The sequence below is a fragment of the Acanthisitta chloris genome, unplaced genomic scaffold, assembly GCF_000695815.1.
Source record: "Acanthisitta chloris isolate BGI_N310 unplaced genomic scaffold, ASM69581v1 scaffold236, whole genome shotgun sequence".
Classification (NCBI taxonomy): domain Eukaryota; kingdom Metazoa; phylum Chordata; class Aves; order Passeriformes; family Acanthisittidae; genus Acanthisitta; species Acanthisitta chloris.
The window spans coordinates 94,119-110,176 of NW_008677398.1; the positions used below are offsets into that span (position 1 = coordinate 94,119).

At 40.5% G+C, this 16,058-nt stretch overlaps 1 protein-coding gene across 1 annotated transcript in view; it reads right to left on the reverse strand.

Moving 5' to 3' along the window:
• Positions 1-1,257: 1,257 nt before the first annotated feature.
• Positions 1,258-16,058, reverse strand: part of SLC30A8 (solute carrier family 30 (zinc transporter), member 8) — a 21,232-nt gene continuing 6,431 nt past the window's right edge. Inside the window, exons 2-8 of the mRNA XM_009076471.1 lie at positions 13,874-14,078; positions 9,823-9,961; positions 5,969-6,122; positions 5,268-5,454; positions 4,765-4,870; positions 2,431-2,565; positions 1,258-1,400 (exon numbers count right to left, since the gene is read on the reverse strand). Of these exons, the coding sequence (XP_009074719.1) occupies positions 1,258-1,400; positions 2,431-2,565; positions 4,765-4,870; positions 5,268-5,454; positions 5,969-6,122; positions 9,823-9,961; positions 13,874-14,078 (1,069 nt within the window). The remainder of the gene's footprint in view (positions 1,401-2,430; positions 2,566-4,764; positions 4,871-5,267; positions 5,455-5,968; positions 6,123-9,822; positions 9,962-13,873; positions 14,079-16,058) is intronic.

Below are 16,058 nucleotides of genomic sequence, written 5' to 3' on the forward strand. Positions count from 1 at the left end.
GTGGAGAGGGAAGCTGCACTATTATGGCCAAGGGCAGAATTGAAGTTGTTTTGTGAAGAAGCACTGGAGCATGCATTTTGAAGTGCAACCCGTGCTTTTGCTAACAGGCAAGAGTTTAATTCAGTTGGTTGGACAAAAACAGAGGGACTGCAGCAAGACTCTGTTCCCAGTTCTGTTATAACCATTGCCAGGTATGTAAAAGAGGAAGATATAACACATTGTGTTAGGAAATGTGGGAATTAGCTACCTGAAGGAGAGGTACATCACTTCCCTTTACAGTGAATGGTTGTGTGATATGCTAAAGGTTTCTTTTTAATTATCTGATATAACTTCAGGGATGTAGTGCTACTGGGTAACACCCCACAGGCCATACTATGCAGGACACTAGAGAGGGTGTCCACAATGGACCCCAGACTTTTCTTACCCTTACCCTTACACCATTTTCTAGGAGCACCTGGTCATTTTTATTGTCACGACTCAGTGGTACCTTGTGACATGGACACCCAGAAATCCACCACAAATCTTCCATCATAACTCACCATGATGCAGTGTGATACAAGTTATGGGTTGTCTTGATAGTAGAGAATACTATTCATGTCTAGCAAGAAAGAGTTTTCCTGAGAGCTAGCTGAAAAAATAAATAGGGCTAGCTAAAAATTAAGGAGATATTTGCCAGCTGTGAATGGAGTGAATTGCTGCAGAGAGTGGTGCACATCTGATACTTCCCTTAATATGCAGGAGGAAGAATGTCTGCCAAAACATAGGGAAAGCACATGCCACCATCTTTTTTTCCCCCCAGATCTCTTCACTCCTCATGGTAATTTACATTTTCTCTTTCATCCTGAGTAAGTGTTGAGGTTTTCTAACACCAAACTTAGATTTCATTACATTTTGTGATAATTGGTCTGTTGGTAATTTGAAGGTTGATTAGTTTTTTGTTACCTGTGATTACAAACAGGCACTCTTAAATGTTACTTTAATGCCAATCTGCTGCTCTAGTCAGGAATAATTTAGATGTTTCTCTTCTAATTGAAAGAAACTGCTGATGGACAGCCAATCTGGCTGATGGATGGATCTAATACACGTTTTCCCATGGTAGATGATACCAACAAAGACCCATGTGTTGCTTTTGGTGCCAGGGCTTGTTGTGTCAGTTAATTACCATTGGTTGTTAATCAGTTCCATACAACCAGCACATATAGCCTCCATTGACCTCTAAGAGGGGTGATGGTTACTTGGCATAGCGTACGCCTCCCTTTAATCCCTGGGCTCTTGACAGAAGACACAGTCTCGTTTCTGATCCTCTCCTGATTCAATCTGAATAGTGATGGAGTGGAGGCTGAAGTGCTCAAACAGGGCTTGGGTTATATCTCTCAAAATCTTCTGGCTGTCCATAGTGTCTGCTGTAGACAGCAAGCAGAAAATAATCAAAGTGCATGCATTTTGATAATACTTTAAAGAAGAGCAAGTGTTTACTGACAGAAACTGTTCAAAAAGTTGTAACAAGAAGTTTATTTGAGAAGTGTTTCTTGTCCTTTTTATCCTCCTTTCAGGAACCTCCATGTCAGCAAAAGTTTGCTTATTCAAATGTAGTTGGAATATGCAACTTTTGGCAAGAGCTAACCTAAGAGTAATCACCATAGAAATTCAGTTTGGCAGAAGACTGGAGGAAAACAGGAATACTTAATAAAGATTAGTTCATCCAGTCAGGGATGAGTCACTTGGCAGCAGTGCCAAGTGATTTGGGTGGCTGATAGACCCTCTCCTTTTGGGAAGTGGGAACTCCATGGAGGACTTCACCTCTGAACCTGTCTGTGGTCAAACTCAGGTGGAATTTCTTTTTTTCTTTAATAGACCTTAATATATATAATTCAAGCAGATAGACAGGGAAATTGATCTGGGTAGTGGATAATTTGTCAACTGGGATAAGAACTACAATTTAAAAAAATATTTTAAAATTTTGTTCCCATGGAGTTACCTCTACATTCCATCTATCTTTATATATATGGTTTTACAGCTGGAGATGGATCAGGAATGCAGATTTGCCATGTGAGTTTTTCTTATAAGGATCAACAGTTTTCAAGTTTGACAAATCCACTCCAAAATCTATTTGATATTGTGAAAAAAATCTGGTCTGAGTGTAGTTCTTCTAATTGACTTAAAATATCTTGTAATTTACTTCCTTGCTTCACAGCCTCTGCAGTTTTCATGTTTTGGGCTAAGTAGAGGTCCCTGTTGTTTTGGCAAGATTGCCAGGAGGAGGATTTGAGAGCTTTTCTTGTTACTGTTGTTGTTTTTATTTTTCCAGCAAAATGACGACAATATTTTTAGCAAGCAACAGATATAGTCAGTTTTATCTGAATCAGGAAAGACTGACCTTTACTAGACAGCAGCTGAATACTTACTCCCTGCTTACAGAAATTTACTGACCTGTGGCAACATGAGCAGACAGGGCAGTTTGATTCATTGTCAGAGACCAAAGATGAAGGTTATGAACAGACTCTACTTTCTCAACGGCTAAAATTCTTGCTTTCACAGCATCATAAGCAAATCCTTTTGATGTTCCTGGAAAGGAAAAATTTATGAGAAAAGAATATTTTTTAAGGGATAAGAATGATGATCAATAGAGGAAAATACATTATGAATCTTTATTCACTTAGATGAATAATTTTTATAAAAATATGCAATGCTTTGGAAAACTCATCTATTTCAGAGTTCACTGTGCTATTTAATCCTATCCCTTGTCTTACACTTCTCTATGGAAGGTTGAGACTCATGCATGTTTTAGGAGATACTTGGAGGGTCCAGTTTACATAGGGTAATGAGGTATTTAGCCAGATCATGCCCTAGTTTTGCACCAACATCTTTTGTGTGTGAAGATTTTGTGGTATCACTTGAGCACTTTTGGGGCATTCTGTCCTCCATACATTTACATGATAGAGAAGCATCTGTTTAGTAGAGAAGGAAAGACAAATGTGAAGATTAAAATGGTTTGACTCAGGAATCTTAAATGAGATTATACCCCAGGTCTAGTTACTGAATAGCCAGTGATTGTGTTCCTAGATAAGCCTCCTTACAATACATGATGGTGGTGACCCTCGTTCAGAGGACATTTGTGATAGGATGAGTTGCAACATGAAATCCAGAGTTTAATCTAAATCCAAATTTGACTAAGGAATTTAATTGCAGATTATCCCTGGAGTGAGACCTGGGAATTTGGAAATGCATCTCTATGCCTGCATGAACAGCTATGCTCATCATGCTCCACTTGGCTCAGTACACTGAAAAACTGGAGTATAATAGTGATGAGCACAGTATTGGTTCTTTTTGTCTTTCATGCCATAACTGAAAATTGTTTGTAAGCATTAATTACCTCAGTGTTGTATGCTTTGTCCTATCCACTCATTGCAAGAATGATATGCTATATGGCATATTGACTTAGTAGAATACGATGCTGACATGTGCATGCTCTTTAGGAAAAAACATGGACAGTCAGTGTCTGCATGACACAGACAGTTGCAGGGGCTGTGAGGCTGACAGCCTAGGTTAGGCTGAATGCTTGAGGTAAGAGCTACCTCCAATACCAGCTCCAGAGTAAGCTAGTTAGAAGACAGGTGGCTGGCTTCAGAGACCTCCCCAGGAGGACAGCATAAAGGGACTTGCTGCAGAGGGGAACAGAGGGTTACCAATTTTGGCATGTCAGCACTGCTTACAGAAGCTGGGAGTCACATCTCTGAGAAACAGATCTCTGAGTGTCAGGGGTTTGCCAGGACCTCCTGGTAGTTTGACTTTTTTTTTCCAGTAATCAAAAGATCTGATATTTTTGGCAGCCAAAATACAGCCAGTTGCTGCAGTCTTGTCTAGGTACACTTCTACTACTCTATCTCACAGTCACCAAAAGCAAACCAATCCTAGAATGCAGCTTTACTGTAAAACAGTATATAAAATTTTTATTTCTTGAAATAGAAGTAGGTACAAAGTGAAAGAGAGAAGTAAATAGCCATGCACACAGTCACACTGAGTATTCATTCAAAACCTGCACTGTTAGAACTACTTTTCCCTTTAATCTTTGTGTCTTCATAGCTGAGAAAGAGGTTGCATTGTATTATTCAATGTGAGGAAGGCAAAAACATGCATATGTGACTGCTCAAATCATTTGGCCTTGCAAATCAAATGTTCAGGCCCATAGCTGACAGGATTAAATATTGCTAAGTCTAGTTCTTCTTGCCGCTGATGTGCTGAGAATTGCCTATTCAGGTGCACTTGAACATGACTGGAAACCTCCATTAGCTAGCTTTTCTGGACTGGTGTAACTAAAAGTCTTTTCAACTTCTGACTCCTGCATGCAGCCTATTTCACAGACAATTCAAAGCAGTCTTTTTCTTTTAGGGCAAAGACTTATCTATCACACAGCAAAAGGATATGCACAATGAACAAAGTGAGTAGGCATCTCATATGCCAAAGGAGTGTTAAAAAGCAATGCTACACACAATAAACAAAAGCAACTCAGAGCTCATTAGCAAATTACCAGTACACTGATTTTTACAAAAACTGGCCTTTGTGCAAATCTAGTGTAATGGTAGAAAACAGTTTTGATTAAAATTGTAAGTAGGTTTAAAGTATGACCAGACTCATGAGAATATAAGAAACAATTGCAGAAGTGTGCTTTTACACATTTTTTTCAGCATATATAAGCATTATGGAGAAAGAGATAGGAAAAAACCCACAAAATATAAGTATATTGATTCTGGAATCAGGTCCTACCTTCCATTAACACAATCAAAATATCCCTTAAAATGGTGATGGTGGTTGCCAAAACAAAGATGGAAAACACAAATGTGCAGATTGGGTCAGCTATTTTGTATTCTGGCTAGAAAAATATGAACACATCACTTTGTTAATTTCATTATTGTTGGTTATTGTCATCTTTAATTAGTCAATATCAAAGAATAATATCTTCCATTCGTCTAGTACAGAACGAGTGCTGGCCTCCTTTGCCAGTTAGGAAGCCTCAGAACAGGGAATGAAGGTGCTACTGATGAAGAAAGGGAGAGACACTAAAGTATCTAGTTGAAGCACCAAGAAGCAAGTGCTACACTCTCAACAGTCATTTCAGTTCACAGGAATAAGTATAATTTTCTTTGACTAAATTACAATGTGCATCACTAAGACAGAGGAAATATTTGCATAGTACCTAGTGTCACAATGCAATGAAAATAACACTTATCCTTAATTGCAAGGAAGGCAAGTGAACTAATAAAACTAACCTTAAAGAAGATGATAAGTGCACTAATTAGCACACTAATACTCTGGAATAGGTCCCCGATGGCGTGCACGAAGGCTGCCCGCAGGCTGGCATTGCTCAGGGCTGGCTTTTCTGCTGGGGCTGCCATGTGTCCCCTGTGAGCACCATGGCTGTGCCCATGGCTGGTCTGGTGCAGAATAAGGCTTAGTCTGCAAGAGATGTAAAGCTGCAAACATCAGTAGGGTTATTGCATCTCTGAAAGCAGTGATGTAACACACACCATCACCCCTCTCACTTCTGAATGCTGAACAGTAAAATCTGACACATTAAGTAGAAATGCAGAGTGGCTAAGCAGATAATTCCTAGGTGTTTCAGTGGTTTGCATACAAACAAGAAAGCCTGGGAACCTTATAATTAACGAGGCCTCATTTTCTAGAGTTCTTGAATATTCTGACATCTGACAAAAGTGAGATGGAGATTAATCTTCTCCTGGAGTTTGTACATTCATAATTTGCCTTCCCAGTGTGGCGCCTAACAGAAAGTAGGAGAGCAACTGCAACTTTCAGTGAGAAGCAGGATCTCTCTTCTTGGCTTCTTTCCATATCCTCATGAAACTCATAAACAATATTTTGAGGCCAATATCTCTCTGTAGTTTTTCTATTGAAATACAGCAGCAGGTTTAAGGTTCAAAAGTTATATGGAGAGGAAAACAAAATAACTTACAGGATGTTGGCGAGCACAGCACACACAGAGGTAATGACCATCACTGTAGCATCAATATTGTAATTGGGGTGTAGCAGCCTCATGCTAGCCAAATATGTCAACACACCAGTCACCATCCAAACAATTATCATAGACATCAAAGCTCCCAGAATTTCTAGAAATTAAAACAACCTGATTTTAATGGTCAGAAGAGAAATACAAGAAATTTTAAGAGGCTGATAATAATGGTTCCAGGTTTTTGAGCTTTATGCCCACAAGAGCTGCTTCTTGTATGTTGGCAGCTTTGATGCTGACAAGGAATGGCCCAAACCCCTTTCTGATCATAGGAAATCCAGTGGTTGCCCAGGGCAGCCTTATGTATGTGGTGGCCTAACCCTGTTCTGCCTGCTCCTACTTTTGTCCCCTTTCCAGTGTTGAGTCATTTGAAGAAATTGGAGAGATGAAAAAGATCATTTGAGGAGTTCTGTGAGGAATAAAAAGGAGTCATAATGGGAAGGAAGGATGAAAGAACAATTCTTTTACAACTTATGTAGTTGCTTGGTCCTGACAGTGTGATGTGAAAACCCCAAAGACCAGCCCTCCTTCCCCAATGAGATTATCTTGGCAGAGGTTGGAGGGAAGGAGAGAGGCATGGCTCACTCAAACCCACTGGCAGATATAATGTCCCTCCATTAGCATCCCCTGTTTCTGCACAACTCTCATCACTTCACGCCTTAGAAAGCAGTAACAGCAGGTCCTGCCAGCAAAACTTATCCTGGAACTCATCCTGCCAATGCCACAAAATCATTTTTGTGCCACCAGCTGTGATGAGAACAAAAGAAGTTATTTTTTCCCCAGGGCAGCAAAATTTAATTTTGCCACTATTGGCTCTGGGTTGGGCTCAAATAAATCCAGTCCCCAAGGCCACCTTTTATTGCACTGCCATAGGAGAGGTGCAGGGAAGTGCATATGAACGTGCACTGTACTTTTAATAGGATGTGGGAATCGTAATTGCCATGTGACTTGAATGGGTAAATGAGCACAACTGAGACAACCAAGGAAAATGAAAGCTCACAGTAAAGTGAAAGGCAGTAGATAGCCAGAAAGTATTTGCACAGACCTCCACTGACAATCCATGAAAACAACTTATGATTTTGAATATATTTTTATGAGGGTCACCCTTTTTGCAGCAGTCCAGGCTTCAAATGCTTATCAAATAACCATTTTGTCTAAAACTGGCGAGTAACGAATGGAAGTGACCTGGCAGAGTAATCTAGTTTTTGCTTAAAAATAGAAGCTCACATAAAGCATACAATTTTTTTCTGCAAGTTGCAGGTTGAAATCCTGCAAACTTGGCCCAACTGAAAGTGTTGATGGCTGTGCTATCATTGGCATGAAAGGAGCCAACAGCTTTTGTGGACACCTGTATTCATACCTGTATGGATGTGTGCATATAGTCCACAACAGAATATGTTAGAGGTCATCTTTGCCTTCACTGGTGGAAATACATATTATTTTTCAATATAGTATCTTAGCAAAAGTTTAGCTAAGCTTACAGACCAGTTCAGCAGCTCAAAATGCTTCACTCAAGATGTTCTTAGTTACATTTCTTCAGGGCTACTAGCATGAACAGAGCACAGCAAAGAGTAATGTAGGATTGTGTGGGAACCTCTGAATCATAGCAGAGGTAAAAAATTGAGGTACAAGACAGCTTTCATACCTGGAAGTAGGTTTTGCTCACACTATCAGTCTTATTCAATATCATGATTCTATCCATGCTGCTGAAAGTAGCTGCACTGGTTCTGGTTTGGGGGGCAGGACACATTCAGATGGCTTCTGCTAAACCTGAGCCCTGTCATACACAGCCTTTCCATGGCAATATCTATCAGTCTGAGAGAAGTAGTGAAGAAACAGCTTCCAGTGTCATGGAGGCCTGTACCTACAAGACCTAGGTAGTCAGTGAAGTGACTGTGTTAAGTGACTGCCCTCCTCTACTCTACTAAGGTACCCACCTGCATATTAAACTGAAAATATATCTCAGAAAATAATCAAGAAACAGGATAACTATTATGGCATGCAATTAAATAGCCTCTAACATTTGATGCAAGGCTCTCTTTGCTACCACAATAAAAAGGCAATACAGGATTGGGCTTGAAGTTCTGCATTGCAATGGCAAAAAATAATCTAGTACAGACTAAGGATGAAGTGACATGAGATGGCTGAACCTGCCTACATCAGCAAGAGAGAAGTCTCTCTTTCACTTTTTTCTTTTCCGCAGTCTAGGAGAGCATAAACACAAAGAGTAATGACAGATCAGCTGATGGTAAGTAGTAGATTTTTAAGGCTGCAAAATTCAGCTGTGTGTTGTCTACATAATGTCAGCAATGCTTCAGTCATACTGAACCTCCCCCTCACCCAGCAGCCTGTTTCCAGCAGAGCTGGTAGAATATATTTAGGGAGCCACATAAAGACAGGAGGAGTATGGCATATGTCTTCCCTGGTACTTTCTGCAGCTACAAACAGCTTTGGCCTATAGACATCCTGAGTCAGGAGCTGCTTCTGGACCTTCATAGCTAACATCCTTGAAGCATTTATTATCTGAGTCCTTGGTTCAGGTGCACAGGTGTTTAGAGTCATTTGAGATACAGTGACACCTCTATGTATAGCTTGACATAAGATGTATAATTGACTTAAAACTTCCAGAGTGGCAGCTGGATTTCAAACAGCATGAATCATTTAAATATGTGCAACTAAACTGAGCCCTAAGACCTTCAGCATAAGATTCACTTCCAGACTGAGACAACTAAATTAAAGTATCTACTTATAGGCGTAAGCTAAGCTCCCTTTGTGGACAATGAACATCAAATTAATGGTGATTCACACCTCCCTGCTCCATTGTCTGACTGGGAACATATACTAGTTACTTAACTCTGAGCGTCTGGTCACATTTGAGATGTTCTGGTCTGGTGCTTGGCATCTTCTGCAGCCTCCTGTGGGTCTTACGCAACAGTTGCCATTTCCATGCATCAGCCTCAGACATCTTAGCACTAGACTTCTCTGTTTAGTCAGCTGAACTAAACATAGAACTAAATCTAGAACATGGCCTAGATTTCTGTTGAATGTATCAGAGACTTGGACCCTGTGATTACATATGCTCTCATACGTGTAGCCATTGATATTTAGGTGTCTAAATCTTGAACAGACACATACTCCCAGAAAATTTTTCTCATGGTTAATGTTTTGCTGGTGCTGTGTCTTTTGTAAAAGCGTTGTAAATGTGTTTGATTGTCAGGCTTTTGGTATTTGATGCCATCTGTAAATATACTGATTTTGTTTGAGGACAGAGTACCTTAAAAGCCTGCCTGTGTTTGCACCTGATAAAGACCAGCAGTGATGAATAGCTGTGCAGGGAGATCATCTCAAAAAGGGTAAATGTTAAAGGATCCCACTTTTCTACAAATGAAACATTGTTGACTTCTTAAAATAATTTAATCATTTGCTTTATAAATGGTGTAAACCCTCATTTTTATGGGTATTGCTGGTTTTATAGAAACTTGTGTTTCATAACAGCTTGAGCGCTCAATCCTCACACTCAAGTCACTGAGGAATGTTGCAGTTATCTGAGCCAAAGGTAGCACCAACCCAAAAAATGAACTGAAAGATGCTTATAGATAAGAGATGACTATGCTCTTTAATTCTTTGAGGCTTACTGCCTAAGTCTGTTTGTCTTGTGTCCTGGGGGCTTTGAGAGTATTAGTGCACTGTCTCTAAATGCCTGCAGACCTATGTTGGACATCAGCATGTTTTCCACTTTCTTGCTATGATAACTTCCCTTTCCCATTCCATGTTTCCACATGCTGTGACATGTTTGCTACCTGCTCGGTGCCACCCAAAAGTTAAGTGTTTGGTAGGAGGTTTGGAGGCAAGCCACAGTGAGAAGAGGCTGATCAGGAAGCTTGTCAGGTCCACCAGGATATGTGCTGCGTCAGTGATCACCGCCAGGCTCCCAGCAATCTGCCCACCTGTGTGAAACACACACCTGGATCATGGCTCTCGTCAGAAGAGTCAACCAGATCAAACTAGAGACCTGTTCTGCTGGGAATCAAAGGGAACACTCAATTTTCCGTCATCATACACAAGACTCAAATCTCTTCAAAGATAGTTTGTACCTCATTTATGCAGTGAAAGATATGAATTAATAGAAACACATAAGCCAAATTTCTTTGTGAGAGAGAGAGAGACCTAAGAAAAATAAGAGTTGTGATACATTAGTTCTGTGGTTATATTACTATTGGATTGCTTTACTGTGACTATTTTAGTGTCAGATTTCTTCATGAAAAGCCATATTAGGAATCACATTTCCAGTATCTTCCCACCATCTTTTCACAGAACACTGCTATTTTTATGTATGTACAAAAACTCAGAGACCTAGATTATGGGATTCATTTCCTATTTGTTATAGGAAAATATGCATATTCTTCCTGGTGTTTGGATGGATGGATGCCTGACTTTATTTTTCACAGGCAGCACTAAAACAGGAATATATGGAAAGGTCTCAGTAGAAGAGCTGTGATAAACAACCAACCATTTTAGTGAGGGCATAGAGAAAAATGTTCTGTTCTCAGAGCCAATCTTTCATTTTGCATCTGTAATGCATGATTTAATTTTCCTGCTAGAGCTCAAAAAATGTGGATGAATATCATTTTACTTCATGGGTGGGGGGGTTAATTTTATGCAAATTCTGAAGAAGAAAAACAAACAAAACCAAAAAAAAGCTCAAACCATTTTAGGTTTTTGGAATCCACATTTCTTGTTTCCAGCAAGCCAAATATCATTATTTTGCCAAAATCTTCTAACTATGTCTCAGAGCTAAAGGCAAATCCAAATAAACTAGGAGTTTGCTCTAAACTACCCCAGCTGCTGGTGGCTGCAGAGGACAAGGATCACAGGCAGGACAGTGTCCTGCCAACTCGTTACAGCAGGGGAATCTTCATCAGAGTGCAAATGTAGAAAAATGGAAATGTGAAATCATAGAGCCAAAACAACTTTCTGCATTTGGCAATACATTTCCATTCTTCAGTCATTTAATTAATTACAACTCACCTGTTTCTCCTGACCACAACCCATATGAGAATTAATGAAGCCTGAAAAACATTGTAAAATGCCTCGTTCAAACCTTTGGCAAGATACCACTGCCAAACGGACATGTAGACATATCTCGTTTCCTTATAGATGGAACATCTTCATGCCAGCAAGATGGACTGTCTGTTTAATTTCCTCCTGTATGCTGGTTTCACGTTAGAATACCTAACACTGTATGTTTTGTCACCACAAGAGAATGTATTTTGCACATGTAAGGCATATATTATTTTTCTCTGTTGCCTCTGTATACATCCAATTTAGAACTAGCTGAAAGTTACTGCCCAAAAGGGAGAAAACATGACTGCAGAATTTGGAGGCATCTCATTCCCTGCAGTAAATGAAAAATTCAGCAGAATAGGGATTTCCCAGAACTTGCACAGGTGTAAATACACATATCTTTTTTGGTCATGACACAGCTCTTAGACTTTCACTGTTTGCAGGGTAGCTGTATCTCAAGTGGGAGGCAGTTTTGCATAGCAGAGGGAAGCAGGGATATCTGACAGTGCACAGATGTTAACAACCAAGGCATCAGCTATCTTTCAGCAAACAAATATGTAGAGCACAAGCTGCCTGCAAAACTCTATTGCATTTTAGATACTGTATTTCCATGTTCTGTAGGACAGCATTACCAAAGCTTGTTCTAGCCTGCTGTCTTTAAAAGAATGTTTGCAAATTATTACTTTATGTATTTTTGGCATAACTAATGCCCCATGTGAGTTTCTGAGATCTCAGTCTGCTTAACTTAGCCACTTGGTCAAGTCTGTATATTTTGTTCTGACATGAGGACACATGCAGGGTTTGTGTCTCTAGTGCCCAAATGGAAACAAAGTCCTTTGAAATCCACATTTGGCCCTTAACTACTAAAAATCCTTGGAAAGAAATTTCATATCAGAGCTCTGCATAGGGTATCATTGTTTTGACTGGTTATCTCCAAATCTATGGAGATTGTGATAGATCTGCCTTGGAAGAACAGAAGATAATTGTTTTTTGGAGACTGTTGATGTATTTGGCTCAGCCAACAGTGCCCCTTTTGGGAATGCAGTAATGGCCAGCACAGATGGTTTGAGCAAAAATATCATGGAAAGATCTAAGCATTCAAAGAATCACAACTTTTCAAGGTCTCTGAGTGATGCAGCTTTGTTTCTTCTGTTTAGCGTAATAATGCCCACAGAAGCTGTTTGTCCTTAGAGTAGAAGGAAGGGGAATATATTCTTTATTTTCAGGAACCTGTGTAATAGTTACAGGCCTTTACTGCTTTGTATTGATATTCCCAACAAGTGGCCTTTATGACTTTCTCTTCCCTACAATGGATGTTTATACCACAGGCAGTAGAATTTGTCAGTCACTCAATGGTCAATCACTGGTCACAGGCAGTCTTGCCTAAAGATGAAAAAAATTAAATGTATGGTTCATAATTACAAAAATCTCCATAGAGTGCTGTCTGTAACTGCAGTTAATAACTGGTTTGTCAAAGTTTAATGGTCTGAAGCAAAATGGTCTTCAAGCCTGTTACTTAAGCTGTCACTGCAAAAAAGCTGTATGATTCATTAAGCAAAATGAAACATTTAGTTAACATATCATCTGTCCTTCCAATTATCCTCTAGCATTGCCGCATTCACCAAACTTAAGCCTACTGATTATATGGTTTTGTTAATAATGCATTACTGCTGGCACTGGAAATTACTGCGTGGGGATTAGCAGCATGCAGTGCTTTTCATGGGGGAAATGCATGTGACCTACAAACAATGGGGCTTCGTGCAGATGGAGTGCGTGGGAGGGAAGAGTTGGAGAAGACCCTGCTGGGTTTGGCAGCCAGGGAAGAAGGCAGAAATGCAGCAGCTCTTTCAGTGTCTCCATTTCTCACCTGTGGGAAAGACAAAGCCTTTTTCCTTCATTTTCATGGGACTCCAGAGATGCCTGAGCTGAAAAAATTTGGGTTTCAGCCTTCCTGGCTGATTTTTGTTGCATCCCCTAGAACACATATGGCAAAAGTCTGTGGGTTTCCTCATGCCTTACCTTACCTCACTTCACTGTGGAGAATGGCAAATTAAAGAGCCAGGAACTATGAGGTGGATATAAATATCATAGAATCCATGGAGAGAGCAGAGCAGTGGGACAAAATAAAAGGTGATGCTCTATGAACAAGCCGAATACTTAAATTAAGTATTGTAGGATGGGTACAGAAGTGAAAGCTAATTAGATAGGGGACTAATCTTCCATTGATCCAGACACACACCAGCAGGCCAATTTAAAAGATAAACATGCCCTGATATAAATACATTGACTTAACTGAAGAAAAACAGATGGTGAAACTGGCCATGGATTTTCCTGGATTTTGCAAAGACTCTTGCATTTATGATCAGATCCTGCTGCTAGCAGCTTTCATCAGTGCCGAGGTCTCATTGGCCTGGATAAATATGTAAAATCTTTTAATCTTTTCCAAAAAAAATGTAACCCAATTCATTAGAAACCTTTTGTGACATGATGGCAAGACATGCTAGTCACTTTTAGTTGAACTTAAAGACCTGGGAGAACAGTTCAGACCAATAACTGATCTTTGTATTCCTACCCAGATGCAATCCTTGAATGAATATATGAAAATATTTTGATAATTTCACTTAGACACAGCCCCCCTGAAATTCTTTTAATGACTGGGGCCAAAGGAGAGTTATTTTATCCAGGTGGGTTCACCTCTGTGCACTGTGGGTCCCTGCAGTCAGAGTGCATACAGAAGGCATGAACGCAGCTGTGCTGGGCACCACACTGAGCTCTCTTTGAACACACATACTCCCCTGTAATCTCAGCAATCATGAAGAAGATGCAAATTACTGATGCTACACAGAGCTTCCTCCTGGCTTGATGCTGCTCCCTCTTTCTGATCTCATAGGCCTGTGAGTAGTTGTGACAGTGATATGCTGGATTAGCTTCAGTTACTTCTGCTTCCTGCTGCTGTCTCTCTTCATTTAAATTCTTCTGAAGCCAGCTCATCCTTCAGGATAGAAAGAAGCAGAAGGTTAAAAAAGGAAAACCCTGGCTATTTGAGGGTCTAGCCCTGCAGCCCCAGAAGCTATGCAATTAATGCTTTCAAAGGATAAAAGCAGTGTGGGGAATAGCAGAGCAGGTCATAGAAGAGGCTTGCTCACATAAGCAGGGCTCTGTGGGAGGGACCTGCACATGAAATGACTGCTCTGGCTATGTTTCCCAACTCTATGGGCTCTCCTACATCATTTAGCAGCTTATGAAGCACAGGATAGCTTTTCTTAGGCTGTGTATTTCATGCACACCTTATGATTTTCAAAAAGTTGTGCCTCATGCAAATAGTTACCTGATTCAGCATAGCACAGAGACAAATCTTCTAAAAACTTCAGGTTTTTATTCCCAACAGCATTGTCAGGAGGACTAGTGAAAAAATTAAAAACTTCTTTTTCTTAGATGTAATTGACTGACAAATTTCTCTCTCTCAAAAACTATCAATATTCCAGCAGAGCCTGAGCATAGAAAATATTAGCCCAAAAGTTTCAAAGTCATTTAAAAAATCAGAGAAGCCAATTCTGCTTAGTATTTTTACCCATTTGTGCCACTGATTTCATGGAAAGGCGAGAAGTTCAGCAGTAGTGGCTCTTTGAGCATTGCTCCATCACAAGGTCATTTCCCAGTCAAATCCACCACAAAACCTTAGTGTTGTCCTCCTTAGAGTTCCTACACAGGAAATATGGGATGGGGTAGAAAAGTTTGGGGCCAAACACGTTGCATTGCAACTGCAAAATGTCCTGGATGACCATGACTTCTGGTGCTTTCACTAGAGCAGCCCAGAGACTCCTCCAGGGAGGCCCCAAGATGATTGGTGAGCAAAGATGTTCCTTCCTCCTTATCTCTCAACTGAGAAGAGCTCAAATAGCAAAGAAAATTGTAAACCCCACCCCAGAGGCTTGACTCAAAACCGTTACATATCTCCAGATAAAACACTTATAGCCAGAGCTATTCCTAATGTGATAACTGTGTACTGAGACTGTGGCATCGGGAGGCAAATTCTGCTGAGATGCACATACATAACACCCATATACCCACGTGTTACAGCTATTTGAGCTCTGTGTGTGCAGGGCCTACCCGGGAATGCAGCAAACTTCACTGCTTTTCAGTCTGAAATTAGCCTGGGGACAGGATGTGGGACTGGGCTTAGCTGCCCAAGTAGTAACAGCCTCTTTTCCTCATTCTGACTACAGACTTTGGTTTGGGACCAGGAAGAATTGTTTCTTCAACTGAGTGAAGGAAACCTGTGCTTCAGGAAGCAACATGGATTCTGTTAACTTTCTGTAGTGTTTCTGCACTGTTTATGGAAGTGTCAAGAAGGCTAAAATCTCACTGGAAAGAAATCAGCTGGTGGCTGCCAATATGTAGTAGTCAATGTCAAGAAAAAAAAAAAACAAAAAAAACCTGTACTGAAATCACAAGCTTTTTCCAGCTGCTTTTTTTGGGCAGCCTGAGGGGGCTTCAGCTGCCCAGCAGGTCTGGAGTCCTGCCAGATGCCCTACACCAATGGACAAGAGGCAAAGGCACCTGCAGAGCTATGTGTGCCTTGGCCTTTCATGTTCATCAGCACCACAGAGGTACTGGCAAAAGGAGAGGAGCTGACCCACCTTGGCAGCCAAGCCCTGAGACTATAGATAATCAATGTGGATTTGGTTTTGTAAATATTATTGAGATGTTCCCAGGATGTGATGTTCCCCTGAGTCAGCCTGTTTCCCAGCCAGGTTAGCATGTGGTCTCTGTTTGCTCAGCAAAGGCAACCAATTCCTTCTGTACGTGAGGAGCTTGCCTGAAAGAGCAACTGGTCAGATTTAATGCCTGATGCTTGGAGACAGTGAATGTTCTTAGTCCTTTTGTCAGCGTTTTCCTTTATTTTTCTCAACAACAAATAAAGGGGATCTGGGTTGTCTAGGGAATGGGCTGCCCATATGGCAGGTGGGGG